Source organism: Odocoileus virginianus, chromosome 21 (genome assembly GCF_023699985.2).
Source record: "Odocoileus virginianus isolate 20LAN1187 ecotype Illinois chromosome 21, Ovbor_1.2, whole genome shotgun sequence".
Taxonomy (NCBI): Eukaryota; Metazoa; Chordata; class Mammalia; order Artiodactyla; family Cervidae; genus Odocoileus; species Odocoileus virginianus.
Genome location: NC_069694.1, coordinates 21,258,153 through 21,273,088, shown reverse-complemented (window position 1 = coordinate 21,273,088; position 14,936 = coordinate 21,258,153). Strand labels below are relative to the sequence as shown.

The 14,936-nt window shown below is 37.6% G+C and overlaps 1 protein-coding gene across 7 annotated transcripts in view; it reads right to left on the bottom strand.

Annotated features, from left to right (window-relative positions):
* The window catches only part of PPARGC1A (PPARG coactivator 1 alpha), a 694,460-nt gene that overhangs the window by 103,186 nt on the left and 576,338 nt on the right, over positions 1-14,936 (bottom strand). Inside the window, exon 1 of one of the 7 annotated variants that reach the window (XM_020913304.2) lies at positions 1,352-1,602. The exons of the other annotated variants lie outside the window; for them this stretch is intronic. Within the exon in view, the coding sequence (XP_020768963.1) occupies positions 1,352-1,399 (48 nt within the window). The 5' untranslated portion in view covers positions 1,400-1,602. Of the gene's footprint in view, positions 1-1,351; positions 1,603-14,936 lie in introns of those variants that run through there. 7 annotated transcript variants of the gene reach the window in all.

Genomic DNA, 14,936 nt, shown 5'->3' with positions numbered 1-14,936 from the left:
TACCAAGAAATCACAAGATAAGAACAATTACAATCCGCAAAAACGCATCTGCCAAGGCAGGAGAGAGGGCAGAGGAAGCCAGCATTTGCAAATCCAGCGAAGAGTTAAGAATCCGGGGCATGCCTCGCTAGAGAGGAAAAATGCATTCGCAGACGGCCTGGGCCAAATTATTTTCACTTTAGATGTGTATCGCCGTACCACATGGACATCTTATTTAATCAAATCACGTGTAGCTCTTGATCCTCCCCTTACCCTACGTGCCCCCAGCTTCCCAGAGGAAGCTCTCCCAGTCCTTTGCCAGATTCATTGTTAGCCACTCAGATTCTCCCTGCAATTCAATTCGGGTCCATCTCACCAGAGTCCACAGAAAGTTTCACTTGTTTCCCAAGTTGGCCAAACTTTCCGAGAACATTCCATTGTGTTGAATGCAAACATGCCGCCGTCCTCCGTCCCCCCCTGCTAGTCACTCTAGACTCCAGAGATTACGAGGAAACCGGCTTGCTTTTTTCCTCCCCCTGCATAAACTGTAGCCAGCAGAGACTGTGGAATTGATGTATTGCCGTCTATTTTTACACAAGCAGCGAGCATTTCCACACACAGTCCTGCATAAACTCTATTCTCTCTCCGGCTTCAGGCAGCTCTCCGTGGTACAGACGGTTTTAACCATTGGCTTCCCTGCCCGGATGCTAAACCTTGTACTGTAAAGCAGGTCTTTTTTTTTTTCTTTTTGCTGGCCAAAGCTTTCAACCACACAGAGGAGTTTTAAAGGAATCAGCTTTTGTTGTTTTGTGTTCTGTGGGAAAAGCAATCTAAAATAGCCCAGCAGGATTATTTAGGATTTTCTGAGTTCTCCGTCTGATGAACAGAGAGAGAAGAAAAAAAAAAAAAAAAAAAATCCGGACTAGAGTCAAAACTGACTAGATTTGAGTCCATCCATTTTAATATTTTTATCTTCATCTTATTATAAATAGAAATGGCATTTTTCCAACCAGGCCACTAAACACCACTGGAAAGACTTCAGCTTCTGATTCATATCAATATCTTAGAGCATAAATATTGCATATGAGTAGAAACAGTGCCAAAGGCACATGGAAAGAGTTTCTAACTGCAACAGATCCTGGTGACAGCAGCTAAGCTTTGATTTGTTCAAGGTATCTCAGAGTCGCCTTAAAATAGCAAACTTATAGGAGTTAAGATAAGATTGAGATTGTCTTCCCAAAGCGCCTGCCCCGGCTACTTTTCTGCCTCCTCTGCTCGCCCAGACCCCAGCCCTTCCCCCCCTCGCAGGAAGAATTGCATCGCGAGGGAAGCTTTGGTCCTGGCTGCAGTGCCGAGCCCAGCCCCAGCTCACCTCGATGTCACTCCATACAGAGTCCTGGTTGCACATGTCCCACGCCATCCAGCTTCTGAATGACGCCAATCAAGCTCTTTCAACTCCAATCCACAGTGACACGGAGCATACACTCATGCAGGCAACCAGCCCCTTACTGAGAGTGAGCTGAAGGCACCTGTCTTACTACAGTCCCCAGTCACATGACAAAGCTATTAAAAAGTAGGCTGGGCTGTCACTCACCCAGCCTCCCTTCCCCGGTGCTGCTAGCTGCTCAAACTTGTGACGTCACTCAAAGGCAGCCCTCTGCCTCAGTGAAGTAACGCTTACAAAAAAAAAAAAAAAAAAAAAACGGAAAGAAGAAAGAAAGGGAACACTTGGACTTTTGGAGCATCATGCTGTGACTAAAGCCAGCTTTGAATGCCACCAACTCTGAACGGAGCCCTGACGATATAATAACTAAAATCCCCTGCAATCTTTTTTTAATTTATTTTCCTTCCAAAACAAGCAAGTGGCAAAGCTCCCTGTTTCATGACAGAGTAACTACATTCTTAGCTCAAAGGACTCAAATGTGAAGACATCCAAGTGAACCCGGTTGGGGACTAAAGCAAGATAGTATCACATGATGCATTTTTATGAGATATTTTCTAACTGGGGGGAGTGTTTGAAAGCAGAGGATGAGGCATGATTTTTTTTTTTTTTTTTTTTGCTTATTTAATCAACAAAACAGACTGTATTTCTTAAGGTATAAACAAACTCCTCCACGCAGAAAACGGCTGTCCCCGTGGCAGCAGGGAATACCAGCTCCTGAGAAGTGTTACTGCAGTTTGCTTTGCCCCATATAAGGAGAACAAGCAACAAAATACCATCCTTTCAGGGTCCTTCGGATTATTTCCATTTCTCTCATAGTTCTCAGGAAACAAGTTAGTAAAGACAGTCGCTGCAGCTTTTGCCCAGATCAGCTTAGTTTCCAGCTGCCTTTTTCCCCCCATACATGTAGCATTTCCTTTCTAACTGCCTTAGGGTGCCTTTTTGAATAAACACTGGATTCCAACCCTAGAGCCCTGGCTTGTGCATTTTGCCTGTGAGATCAAGAATGCTCATGGAGTCGGGGAAAAATACCAACATGTTATTAACAGAAATATTCATTTCTTGAGCTTTTTCATTTTTTGAATTTTTCAGCTTGGAGCCTGAGACAATGAGAGCTAACGCAGGTGCAACTGTTTTAGAATAACACTACACATCGAATCCATAACAAATTCAAGGTACTAGACAACTCTGGGAAGCACTTCCCATAACCCCACAGTGGTCCGATTTAACCCTTCCTAGTTCCAGAGTGATGTACACATAGTTGTATATTTGTGATTAAACCCCATATACTTTTAAAATCAGCTCGATTCTTTTACTTGATAATATTTCATCTGAAAAATAGTTCCCCAGGTATCTAAAAATAATTCTCAAGCACTATTTGTTTAATTTTCTATTCTACTAAGTTTAATTTAATGAATTCTCTACTGTCCTTCCCTTCATCAAGAAAAAAATGGTGATTTGCTCTAACTATAAAGTCACCCAGATATTAAGGTGAAAGAAAAAAACAACCCAAAAAGCAAAAAAAAAAAAAAAAAAAAAAAACCCAGACTCTTTCTTCTTTCAGATCACAACTCTTTAAAAACAATTCCCTTACTCTGATACCTGCAACAAGTTGCTAGTATATTCCTGAATAATGTGATGAAATTGACAGTTTGTCATTACTGGACATAAAAAGATGGCCAAAAGCGTTGACATTTTAAGTTAGCTGAACACATTTCACTGGCACATTTTGCCTCTTACAAAGAGTGGAAAATTACCGTAGTTTTAATTTTCTAAATCAAGAAAGAACAGGAAAATACAACCTCAGGAAGGCTTTTATACATGCAATTAGTGGCATTACTCTGCATTCCCCACAAAGAAACACTAATTTTCTTCACAATTATATTCTGATTTAATGTAAAACTATAGTAAATTATTAAAATGCAGGGCAAAGGTCATTGGCTCTGCCCTCAACACAGTCAACTGTGAAATAATATTGGTCACTTGACCAAGAAGGGCTGATGTTTATTCATTATTATCAGGTGATCCCTGTGTCGTGATATTCTCTGATATTTTTGTGTTCATTATAGGCATCCATTATATATGCGTGTGTACATATATTTTTATTAATCTTATTTACATCTTTTAGAGAAGTTCTTTAAACTGGAATACTCTGTATTATTGTTTTTGATATTTGAATCTGTTTATATTCTGTTGTCAGGGCTTTCTTATCTGTCCTTTTTGCCACCTAGTTCTACTTTTTCTTAATTAAATCAGCACCTACTGAAACCAAAGGTGGATATGTGTGTGTGTGTGTATACACAGTTCACTGGCACATTTTCCCTCTTACAAATAATGGAAAATTATACATATACTTTTTTTTTCTTACTATCATGAAGAGAGGAAAAGGGTTAGTGAGAAGTCGAAACATTGAAATGATTTATAAACTACTGCATACCACAATTTTTCTCACAAATTTATATTACTGTATACACATACAAATTTACCTAGATCCTTGGGGCAAATTAAAATAACTTCCACTGTCTTTTTTTTTTTTCAAAATGATAACTAATGAGAGGGATATTTTAGAGTTCTTATAATTTGGTTAATTAGCTCTTCAGATTAAAGTTTCTCTTATGTCCAGTTTTTCTTTTCTCAGGAAAACAAAAATTGTCAGTCACTCATCAACCTTGGTCTTTCCCAGGAAGTTTCTATATTTGATTCCCCTTCTGCCTTGACTGTTTCCCTTCCTTTCGCCCTGCGGCCCTCTTATTACCCTTTCATCAATTCTGCCTCCACAATTTCCAAATGTTTGGTTTCAATCAACAAGAGTCTATTGAAACCTTACTGTGTCCACAACAATGTATTTCAAAGGCTGCCAAGGCAGCATATGTCATGGACACAAGGGAACTTACAATTTGGGGGATGACAGATATTAAAAATGGAAAATAATCTGATATGAAAGAAGCAATGCTATTTTCCTCAATATCCAGATTCCTGTCCTCCTTAAAATATACCGTTTCTAGGTACAAGGTCCTTTCAGTAAACACTAAATCCACACCCAAATAAACCCCATTTTGTCTCAACAATAGAAGGAGGTATTTATTAACATCTGTTGAGTGCCCATGATGTTCCAAATCTACACAGAGCCTGGATTCCACCCCAGTGGATTTTCTCTGCTCAGAAGTTCTGTTAACGTTTCTCAAGACTCCAACATAAGTGGAGGCAAGAGGATCTATCCTTAAAGTTGATAGCAAAAGAGAAAATAAACCTTCAAGAGACTAATTCAATTCTTTGGAAAAAATGTAACTAAGTACATAACATTTATGTTTCAATCCCCACTCCTGCCCCAAATTCCAGGCTTTTGCTCCCCTCCATATTTCAGACAACTGCCATTTCTAAAAAAAAATGAACACAATCAAATTGAATTACCCAGGTAGACGACAGCAAAGACAATTGGTTTTGATCTAATTATTACATGTATAGGTGAGAACTCAGAAGTAAAGAGCTACTAGCATAAATATCTTTGTTCATTTGTTTTTCTAAGCTTACAATAAACTACATAAGAATAAACTTAAGGCTGAAAATTTTCAAGAAAGAGAAAGGGAGAAGAAAATCTACGGCAGAGCTTATAGGGGCGAAGCATTGAGATCAGCAGTTTAGACACCACATTTCAATCAATCTAGTCCTCAAAACTATCCAATAAAGATGATCTGTGTACCCATTTTATAACTGAGAAAAATAAGACAGAGCCAGGATTTTCGATAACAGTCAAAAAGAGCATACAGATCTCTAAAAATCCTCTCTGGAAGACTGAAGTTTCATATATAAGGTTAACATTCATTCTCAAATCAAAAGCACAGCTAAGTCCCCTGAGGCAAATTTATAACCTAGAGACCATCTATTTAATGGGAAACCAACATTCCTGGGTATGCTACCTGCCTAGAAAGGAAAGGGATCTGCCCAGAATGGCTAATATTTTTAAAGTTAATCATTACTAACAGGCATTCAATTGCTGGCTTTTAATTCCTGGAGGGGCTCATTGATCCTGAAACTCCACATCAGTGTCTGAGCACGTGCTCTGAGCCCCTGGGACGTGTTCGAAGCTGTGGCTGTGCAAGGCACAGAAGCTGGTAGGAGGGCAGGGTATAATAAAGGCCCCTAGTCTACAAACACTCTAAAATGAAGCCTTATTTTACACAAAACCACCACAGTGATGTCACTGTGAACTAAGCATGTTTGGGCAACAAATAGAGGAAAATCAGTGGACAACTTTAATGCCTCCTAGCATTCATTTATTTATCTTATTTTTCAGTAAACTTAGAGGTAATAAACAACTTCAGCAACCTCTCTCTCATCTCCAGTGAAATCTGCAGACCAGCTCTAGGCAATTGAGCCTGTATTTTAACATGGATCTAAAAACCTGCTCTTGGAACTTCTCACACTAAAACAAAAAATTACCTACGAATTAGTCCAAATTGCAGTCAGTTGGACTAAATTAAACATAAGGCAAGAAGTATGCTAATTAGGCCCACAGATAAGAGATAATAAAAGGATGGTTAAAATCTGTTTTTGTCTGATGCTTGACTCTGCTGTATTTAAGCATTTACAGACATTTTCATTTACCTTAATTATTTCAGGTTAATTCATGTATAATACAGTGAGTTATTGATTGTTTAAAGAAGAACTGTTCAACAGGGTTATTTGGTATTTTTTTAAACCATATAAAGCACATGCTATTTTATTAAATGTTATTATTTAAAATTTTAAAGTCCTACTGAACCTCAATAACATAACTCACTTAGTAAGAAAAACATTTTATCCTCTAACTGAAGTTCCTGAGGGCCAGAGAAAATTAGGGTACACAATTATTAAATTGAAAAAAAAAATTGTTAGTCAAACAGTTCCCTTTGGTACTTATTTCTAGAGCTGGGGTCCTAATGAGCTTAACTTCTTTTGACTGTAGTGAAGTAAATTGTATTTTCAACTATTCTTGAGGTAGGAGAATTAAATAAGTGAAGTTTTTTTTTCCTTTTTTTTTTAATCCCACCAGATCAGACTTGGAAGGGTTTTGGTTATTTTGCTTTTATTTCTGTTGTATATTTTTCCAGTGCTTTGGCATTTGAATTTACTCTAGCAAATTAAATATATATCTTAAAAATTTGAGGATGTAGAAAGGAAATAAATTCTCATCTTAGGAAATAATTAGCTTAAGGTCTAAGCTACATTTTGTGATGCCTTGTATAAAATCTTACTTTCTATTGCTGGCCCAACTAATCACAGGATTTTTGAGGAAATATTCTTAACCAAGAAGACCACTTCTAAGATTGACCTCGGCATTTAGTAGCTCAATCAAAAATAGATGTCAAATACCACTGGTCGGATTATAAATGAGTAGAGATTTTTCTAGACAAGCAGGCAGTTTATGTCAAAAATGTTAAAAATGGGCAACCCCATAGATCCAAAAATTCTACTTCTAGAACTTCATCTTAAGGAAATAACAGGGGGGATACACGCAAAGATTTTTAGTGTGGAGATAGTCAATGCTACATAATTTACACTATTGAAAACTTGAAAGCAGTATAAGTGTCCAACAATAATGCCCCGATAAAATAAATTATGGAACACTGTATATATATAAACTCATATATATTCATACAGATATATTCAGTATGTATATATATTCAATGCTATCATTAAAAATTGTAGTAAAATATATTTAATAGCATAATAAGAAAATGTTCAAAATATATTAAGGTTTAAAATCATATTTGAACAAACTATAGTCACAAAAATTTACATATAAATAGCACTCAGAAGAAGAACAAAGAGGATAAGGAGAAAATATAACAAGGTGTTAATAGTGGCCAATGACATAAGTTCTTTTAAATTTTTATATGTGTGAATATATGTGTCTTTCTGTAATTTTTAAATTTTGAGATAAACACATATAGCTTTTATATTCAGAAGAATAAAACTATTCATTTTTAAAAGAAATATAGAGATCCAAATTTATAACTATGCATTCTTAACATATAGGGAATGTAACAAATAGAAACAGCCTCTGATATCCACAATAAACCTCAATATTCCTCCTATATCTAAAAGGAAGCCATTTCTGTCTATTAAGTCTAATAGCCACTCCACTCAGGATGCAAGGCTGGGAGAAGTTACTATCTGGCACCCTGAAAAACCCTCTGAGCTCTGAATTCCAGGGAAAAGAAAGCTTGTGGCTATTAGCATGCCTGCGAGGTGGGCCCAAATCACTGACCCCAGATGCCATGGCCATCTACACTTTGTCAACTTGAAATGTCACCAGTTAAGTGAAACAAATGTTCCATTGAAAAATGCAATTATCCTTGGTACAGTTAAGGAGATTTCAGTTATTTATACCAAAGAATCTATATTTGTTCATCATATTTTTTCTCCCTTCTTGCATCTAATGGTATTCAGAAGCACATACCAAGGGAAAAAAACAGTAAATACTTTTAGAATGGTGTGACTAAAGTATTAAGAAAATTTCTCAAGAAGGGATTTTTACCAGCTGGGAATAAGATGGGGCAGTTATAGAAGGATGAAGGGAAGAGCTGCTGGAGATGTGGTTTTGATAGGAGACAACTGAAATTGACTGGTGTGAAAAAAATGCAGTCCAAGTTTTAAACCAGCAACTTGCAAGTGAATTTCTGTACCACAATCTGTTCCTGAATGTGGAGCCACCTGTGTAAATGCTGTCACGTTGCAGCCCTGTTCTTGGGCAGGAACCTCATTCTGGGTTCTCCAAATGTCACATGAGACCTTGACCTCCCCTTTCCCCTAGAAGGCTGACCATCTCCACAGGAGTGAAAGCTGTACTGTCAGCCTCTTCAAATTAGTGTTCTTGCAGTTTTATGGATCTTCCCTGCAAATTACTCTTCCTACACTTGGGTGATCATTATTGTGACCATTAAGAATTTTCATGAGAAGATGGTTCACAGGGCTGAAACCAAGGCCAAATTCATGAGATTTCAAATGATGACGTGAGGCTCAAGTCTTTTTGATAAGTTGAGTGACTCTGTGGATCCTGATTTAGCCCAGAAAGGAAGGAAAAAGATGGTAGGAAGGACATGGGTTCTGCAATTCAACTTTGGGCAGTTCACGTAATGATTCTAGCCTCAGTTTCCTTATCTGTCAATAGAGATGGTCGGATTCAATTATATCTAAGATCCCTGTCAACTCTCAAATGCAGTGATGTCTCTGCCCTGACAGAGACAGTAAACGGGAAAACTTCTTTACACAGGGTGAATGCAAATGTTGCACTATTCAAAGGAGCTAGAAATCAGGGAGAATGTGTAGGAAAGGTGAAAGCACACTCTTATAGAAATATGGATCTTTAAACTTCCTAACCATTCCAAAAAAAGAATAGATGAGAACTGGAAATATATAATATTTTCATGAATATTGCCCATAAGAAGACCAGCTTCTACAGATCTGAGGCTCTTACAAAGCCCAGGTCATTGCCCCAGAGAAATAGCAAGCTTTCTCTTGTTTATCATTAACTCTATTAAACGGTACAAGTCACGTTGAAGATCAAGTCCCTGCTTGCATAGTAAGGATGAAAAACACACAGCTGATATGATAGTGACTATTCACTTATGCCTGCATATAGATGTAATTTAACATACTAACATGTGATTTGGTTTTACAATGGGTAAGAAATGATGTTACCCAGAGAGAAGATTTAGAAGAATGGATGGATCTGAAATTTAGGGTTTTGTAAATAGGAATAAGGTACATGGAAATAAGAGCTTAAAGTAACATTCCTGCCTCCTATTACCAGAGCACTCGGCCCATTAAATAAAGAGCTCATAGTATTTTGTAAAAGGAGACCTTACCTTTTCTGTTTTTTTAATTTGAGAAAGATCATCTGAGATGTTACTATAGAATGCGGAGGTAGAAAAGAAGGATGAATGCCTAACATATGTTATCCTGGCATTATTAGCAAATATATTAAATCAGGATGTATCACAGGATAAATAGTTGATATATCACTGGGAGTTATACAGTTGTCCTGTTTAGCTCTTTTCTTTGTATATACGACCCTATGTAGCAGAAGGAAGATCTGTGCTTCAGAGCCAAATAATACCATTGACTTAGAGATCATCCCTTAGTGCTGAATGAATAGCCTCAGACATACTACATTCCTCTAACAGAACCTTTGAAGAAGGAGCCCTGGTAAGACTGGAGGAAAACCAGGGACATGATAAACCTCGGTAAGGAAAAAGCCTTGATAAACCACCAGCATGTACAGTGCTGGACACCCCAGCAGTATCCTCTAGCAAGACAGATTAAACTTCCCATTTTCTTGCACCCAGAAAAAAAGAAACAACAAGAAAACTAAGATAAGATAGCTTGATTTCTGGGCCTGTGAAACAAATCTCCAAAAGGCAATTTACAAGAGTTTCCCTTTTCAACAGTTCAAACGCTTTAAAGAGCCCAGGATGTACTTTGCCCCAAGCAGATGATCAGAAAGGATTCTTTTCCTACCTCTTTTCAAAACAAAAATCTCTGACAACTCCTGAGGTATAACTTTCTACCATCCATCTTAGTACATCCATTTCCATGTAGGGTACCTAAAAATAGGCCACACCTAACCTTTTACACAGCCATACAAAGCTATTTAGTGGGAACTCCAACTCGGCACTCTCTTGTGGGTATTTTCAGACTGTGCCCTCTTTGTCTTCCCTATTATATTACCCTATGTTGAATATTGCGTAAAAACACAGGACAAGAGTGGTTTGCTGGGATATACCTTACATTGCGACCGCTAAGACTCCATATTTGAGTTTTGTTATTTTATTTTGTTTTAGACTGAATCAAATAAAAGTAAGCTTAATATTCTTTTAAAAAGCAATTTAAATAGTAGTTAATGTTCAATAAACTTATTAATTCCACTGGCAATATTATGATTGTTGAGATTCTTACACTTCAAAAGTATAGCCAAATACATCAGTGAGAATGAAAAAAACTTCTCCTATATGTGAAAATGTGCATAATTCCAGCAAATATAATCTGAAGATAAATAAGTCAGACACACTCAAAAACTATATGTTTGATGACTATTCTAGCCATTATATGAATAAGTACAGAAACAGATATACCTAGTTTATTAACCCAGAAGTCAGGATAGAGACTGACTTTGTTTTGGTGAGAAGCTGGGAGCATGGTGTGGGCAAGGGGCTCCAGAAATATCTGTGGTTGCTCAGTCACTCAGTCATGTCGGACTTTTTGTGGCCCCATGGATGAGAGCCTGCCAGGCTCCCCTGTTCACGGAATTTCCCAGGAAAGAATACTGCAGTAGGTTGTCATTTCCTTCTCCAGGAGATCTTCCTGATGCAAAGATGGAACCCTCGTCTCCTGTGTCTCTTGCATTGATTCTTTACCTCTGAGCTACCTCAGAAGCCCTCCAGAAAGCTAGTTATGGTTTATTTCTTGCTGTCGATTCTGGTTCCATGGATATGGTCAGTTAGTGAAAGTTCATGGAACTCAACCCTTATGATATATGTACTTTTCAGTATTCATAGTATATGTCAATAAAAAGTCTAAAATGCATAGAGAAGAAAGAGAAGGAAATCTTTGTCTACTCCAAATTTTAAAGTTTGCTACCTTCTTGTTAGAAACTTTCTGAATGTTCAACTAATCTTAAAGAAGCCAATAAACCACACAGACAATCAGAAGTGGAGTAGGAATCAAGAGACCCAGTGTGGACCTTGGACAAAGCCATTTCAACTGTCTAAATTTATATTCTATCAAAAGATGGGATAGGATTAAGTATCTGAATTATTTCTTTCTTTTTTAAGTTTTCATTGGAGTATAGTTGGTTTACCATATTGTATTAGTTTCAAGTAACAGCAAAGTGAATTAGTTATACACACACATGTAACCACTCTGTTTTTAGATTCCTTCCCCATGTAGGTCATTACAGAGTATTGGGTAGAGTTCTCTGTGCCATACAGTAGGTCCTTATTATCTATTTTATATATGAGCCCCTGGTGCTCAGACGGTAAAGAATCTGCCCCCAATGCAAGAGATCATCTAGGGTAGTATGTATATGTCGATCTTAATTTCCCAATTTATCCCCCCCACTTCCCCCATGGTAACCATAGTTTGTTTTCCACATTGGTGACTCTATTTCTGTTTTGCAAATAAGTTCACTTGTACCATTTCTTGAAGATTCCCCATATAAGCAATATCATATAATTGTCTCTTTGGTTAACTCACTTCTCTGAATGTACTTCTTAAATGAAGTGAAAAAAACCTTCAACTCATAACTTGAGTATTTTGTCTTTGGTTTAAAATTCACTATTCAAGGGGGGCACCGACTTGGTGTGAAAACCTGGTCCTCTTCTCTGAGAACATAACTTTTGGGGTCAGCAGTGCAGATCCGCCCTTGGGTGTCTGTCTGATTCCCTGGTGGCAAGAGAGGTAAAGAACCCGCCTGCCAGTGCAGGAGACAAAAAATGTGGGTTCTATCCCTGGGTCAGGAAGATCCCCTAGAGGAGGGCATGGCCTAGAGGAGGGCATGGCCACCCATTCCAGTGTTCTTGCCTGGAGACTCCCATGGACAGAGGTCACAAAGAGTCGGATGTGACGGAAGCAACTTCGCATGCACGTGCATCTGTCTGTGTGAACCCAAGTGAGTTTAATTATCTGATCTCTCATATTTAGCTGTGAAAATGGAAATATAAATATTAATACCTACTTTACATGATTGGTGTTAGGGTTCAATGGGGTGTATACAAGCCCAACACTTGGCATATAATAAGTACTCAGCAGTGATACCTCTTATTCACATACCGGTATGTAAAACTCTCTGAACATCAAGCACCATAAGAGTAAATATAGAAATCTGCTGTTTATGGCTTCCTCATCTAAAAACCATTCTAGAAACAAAGCAGAGCAGACTTTCTTTTGAAGTCTTACATTCAGCCGACTTTCTTTGGGTACGCACACAGAACCATCATCTACACTTTTAGGATGTCCAGTGTCTGTAGGTGAAGAAAGGGAAAACCAGCCTCATGCCAGTCCTGACCCAGGTCTACTTCTAAAGGGATCAGAAGCAGCAACTGCAGAGAGCAGCTTTTGTTTCCATGATGCTGGCCACAAAAGTGATCTGAGCTGAAAGTTTTTTCAAGAGTTTCTCTGTTAAGAGGCAAGACATCCATATGGGGCCTGAAAACTGACCAGATACTATGAGTTTGCAAATCTGCGAAGACCTGTCAAATAGCAAATCATGTTTTAAAATGATGCTATCTATGGGGGCAAAAATGGAAAACAAAGCCACAGGAGGAACACAATTCAATATAAAGTCAATTTTGCCACCAGTGGCCCATCAAATAAATCATCTCAGCATTCACATTCTTCTGGAATTTGTGATCAATCATACAACTAATTTTTAAATTGATAAAGTGATGTAAAGGATATCTTATATTTTATGTTAGATATTTAAGGTATTTTTTTTTCTTTCAAGTAATTTTTCTGTGTCAGGATATGCTGCCAAGTAGGGATATACATTGAAAATGGTGCTGTCCAATGCAACAGCCACTACCCACCCATGGTCCTGAACATTTGAAATGTGTCTAGTCAAAACTGAGATGTTCTTCTGTCAATACAAAATATACAGAACATTTCAAAGCCTTAAATGTGAAAAACTGAATGGAAGATATTAACAAGTTATAGTGATGACATGTTGATATAATATTTTGGACATATTGTGAAAAATAAAATATGTTATTAAATTTAAATTTACCTTTTGTAAATGTGGCTACTAGAAAATTTCAAAGTATATATGTGATGGCCATAATCTTCCTACTTGGCAGTGGTGGCCTAGAGTTTTGCACTCACTCTCAAGTGAGTGATATCATAGATGCAAATAAAATGAGTGCCTACAGGGTCAGCAGCTTTCAGAATGCAAAGGGGTGTTAGGGCAGGGCCCTAGCAGGACTCACCTCTAGGAGCATCACTTTCATCCCCATTAGTCAACAGTGATCCTTGGAGCTTTACCGCATTCTCTCACAGTCATGTATTAAATGCTGTATAATCCACCCTCCTTACATAATCAGGAAGACTTTCCAGAACATCCCAGAGGCAACTCCATATATCTTTTCAACACCTTCCACACCTTTTCAAAACATATACATAATAATGAGATGGAAATTTATAAAGTGAGGTCTAACCAGGTGCTCCAGACTGGGGTGGTGGAGAGAAAATAGAGCTGATCATATTCTAAAACTTGACCAGGCTGCAGAAGGCCAGAGCAGAACAAAGTATGCAAACTCTGAGGGATGAGTATGCAAGGCCCTCAAGAAGACTGTTCTTTTTCTGGGGACTAGAGGCATTTTTCAGTGGGTAACATTCACTTGAATTCCAAAATGCACTCGCTTCTCTCTTCCAAGGGAGAAAAGCCTGTTGTTGCATCCATAATGTAGCTTTAGTTTTGGATGCCAAAAATGATTCAGTAAACACAGTTATGTTATGGTATACTATTTCTTATTCAGCACTCAAATTAATCTCAAGGCAGTGCTGGCATTAATTCAATTGGATGCCTGTACTTAGGATTTCACATAGGTGCCTTCATCCAATTCTTCTTCGCAACTAATAAAATCTTAATTCATGGTAATATATTTATTTCTAGTTCAGTTCATGTTAAGGAGTGCAGTACTTTACAGAAAACTAATTAATATCAATCATATATTATAACACTTTTAATGGTTCAGAGGAAAATCTTACACTAGGGGAAAGATTAGATGAACCAGGGGGTCTTAGCCCGTCCTATTTACTCTATTCCTAAGATTTGAGAAAAAGTACCAAGCATCATTTAAAATATTAATTTAATTGAGGGTGTGCATCATGGGAAGTCTGGGAATTAAGAACCCTGGTTCTGATCCCTAATAGGACATTGATTTGATGTGGCCCAAGAATGTAATTTACACTCTCAGAAACTCTGTTTTCTACCTATTTTGTGTAACAACCATATAATTTGCAAGTTGGTAAAGATATTCAAATTCAGATGCATGGCACTATTAAAATAACGAACAACTTCACTGATAGCATGCCTTCTGCAATCATTGGTAACAATTCTATTTTTATGAAATTTTTGAGTAAAGTTAATAGCATCATATTTTCTGGGATTGGACATATAGTCAGCAGGATGCTATGAGTGTGAGTCCTGGACGACGGCAGAATGGTGCCCCCTGGAGTTGTGCAATGCAGTGGCCTTTATGTTGCCTTAAGGAGCTATGTTTAAAAGGCTTGATTCTACCCTAGATACAAAGAATTGGAGCAGTGGTCATATAACACCAGCATCTTAAAAAATAATTATTATAATTCAATAGGTTCCTTGAAGCTGCATGGTCATACTATCTAGCCTTTTCTTTTCCAAATTAGGCATTAGGCATTCATTCATTCCATAATAATCCCCCCACAGTGACATGCTACACACACAAAAAAATTAAGTGAAATAAATAAACAAAAATTTAAAAGACTGGCACATCCTATTCTT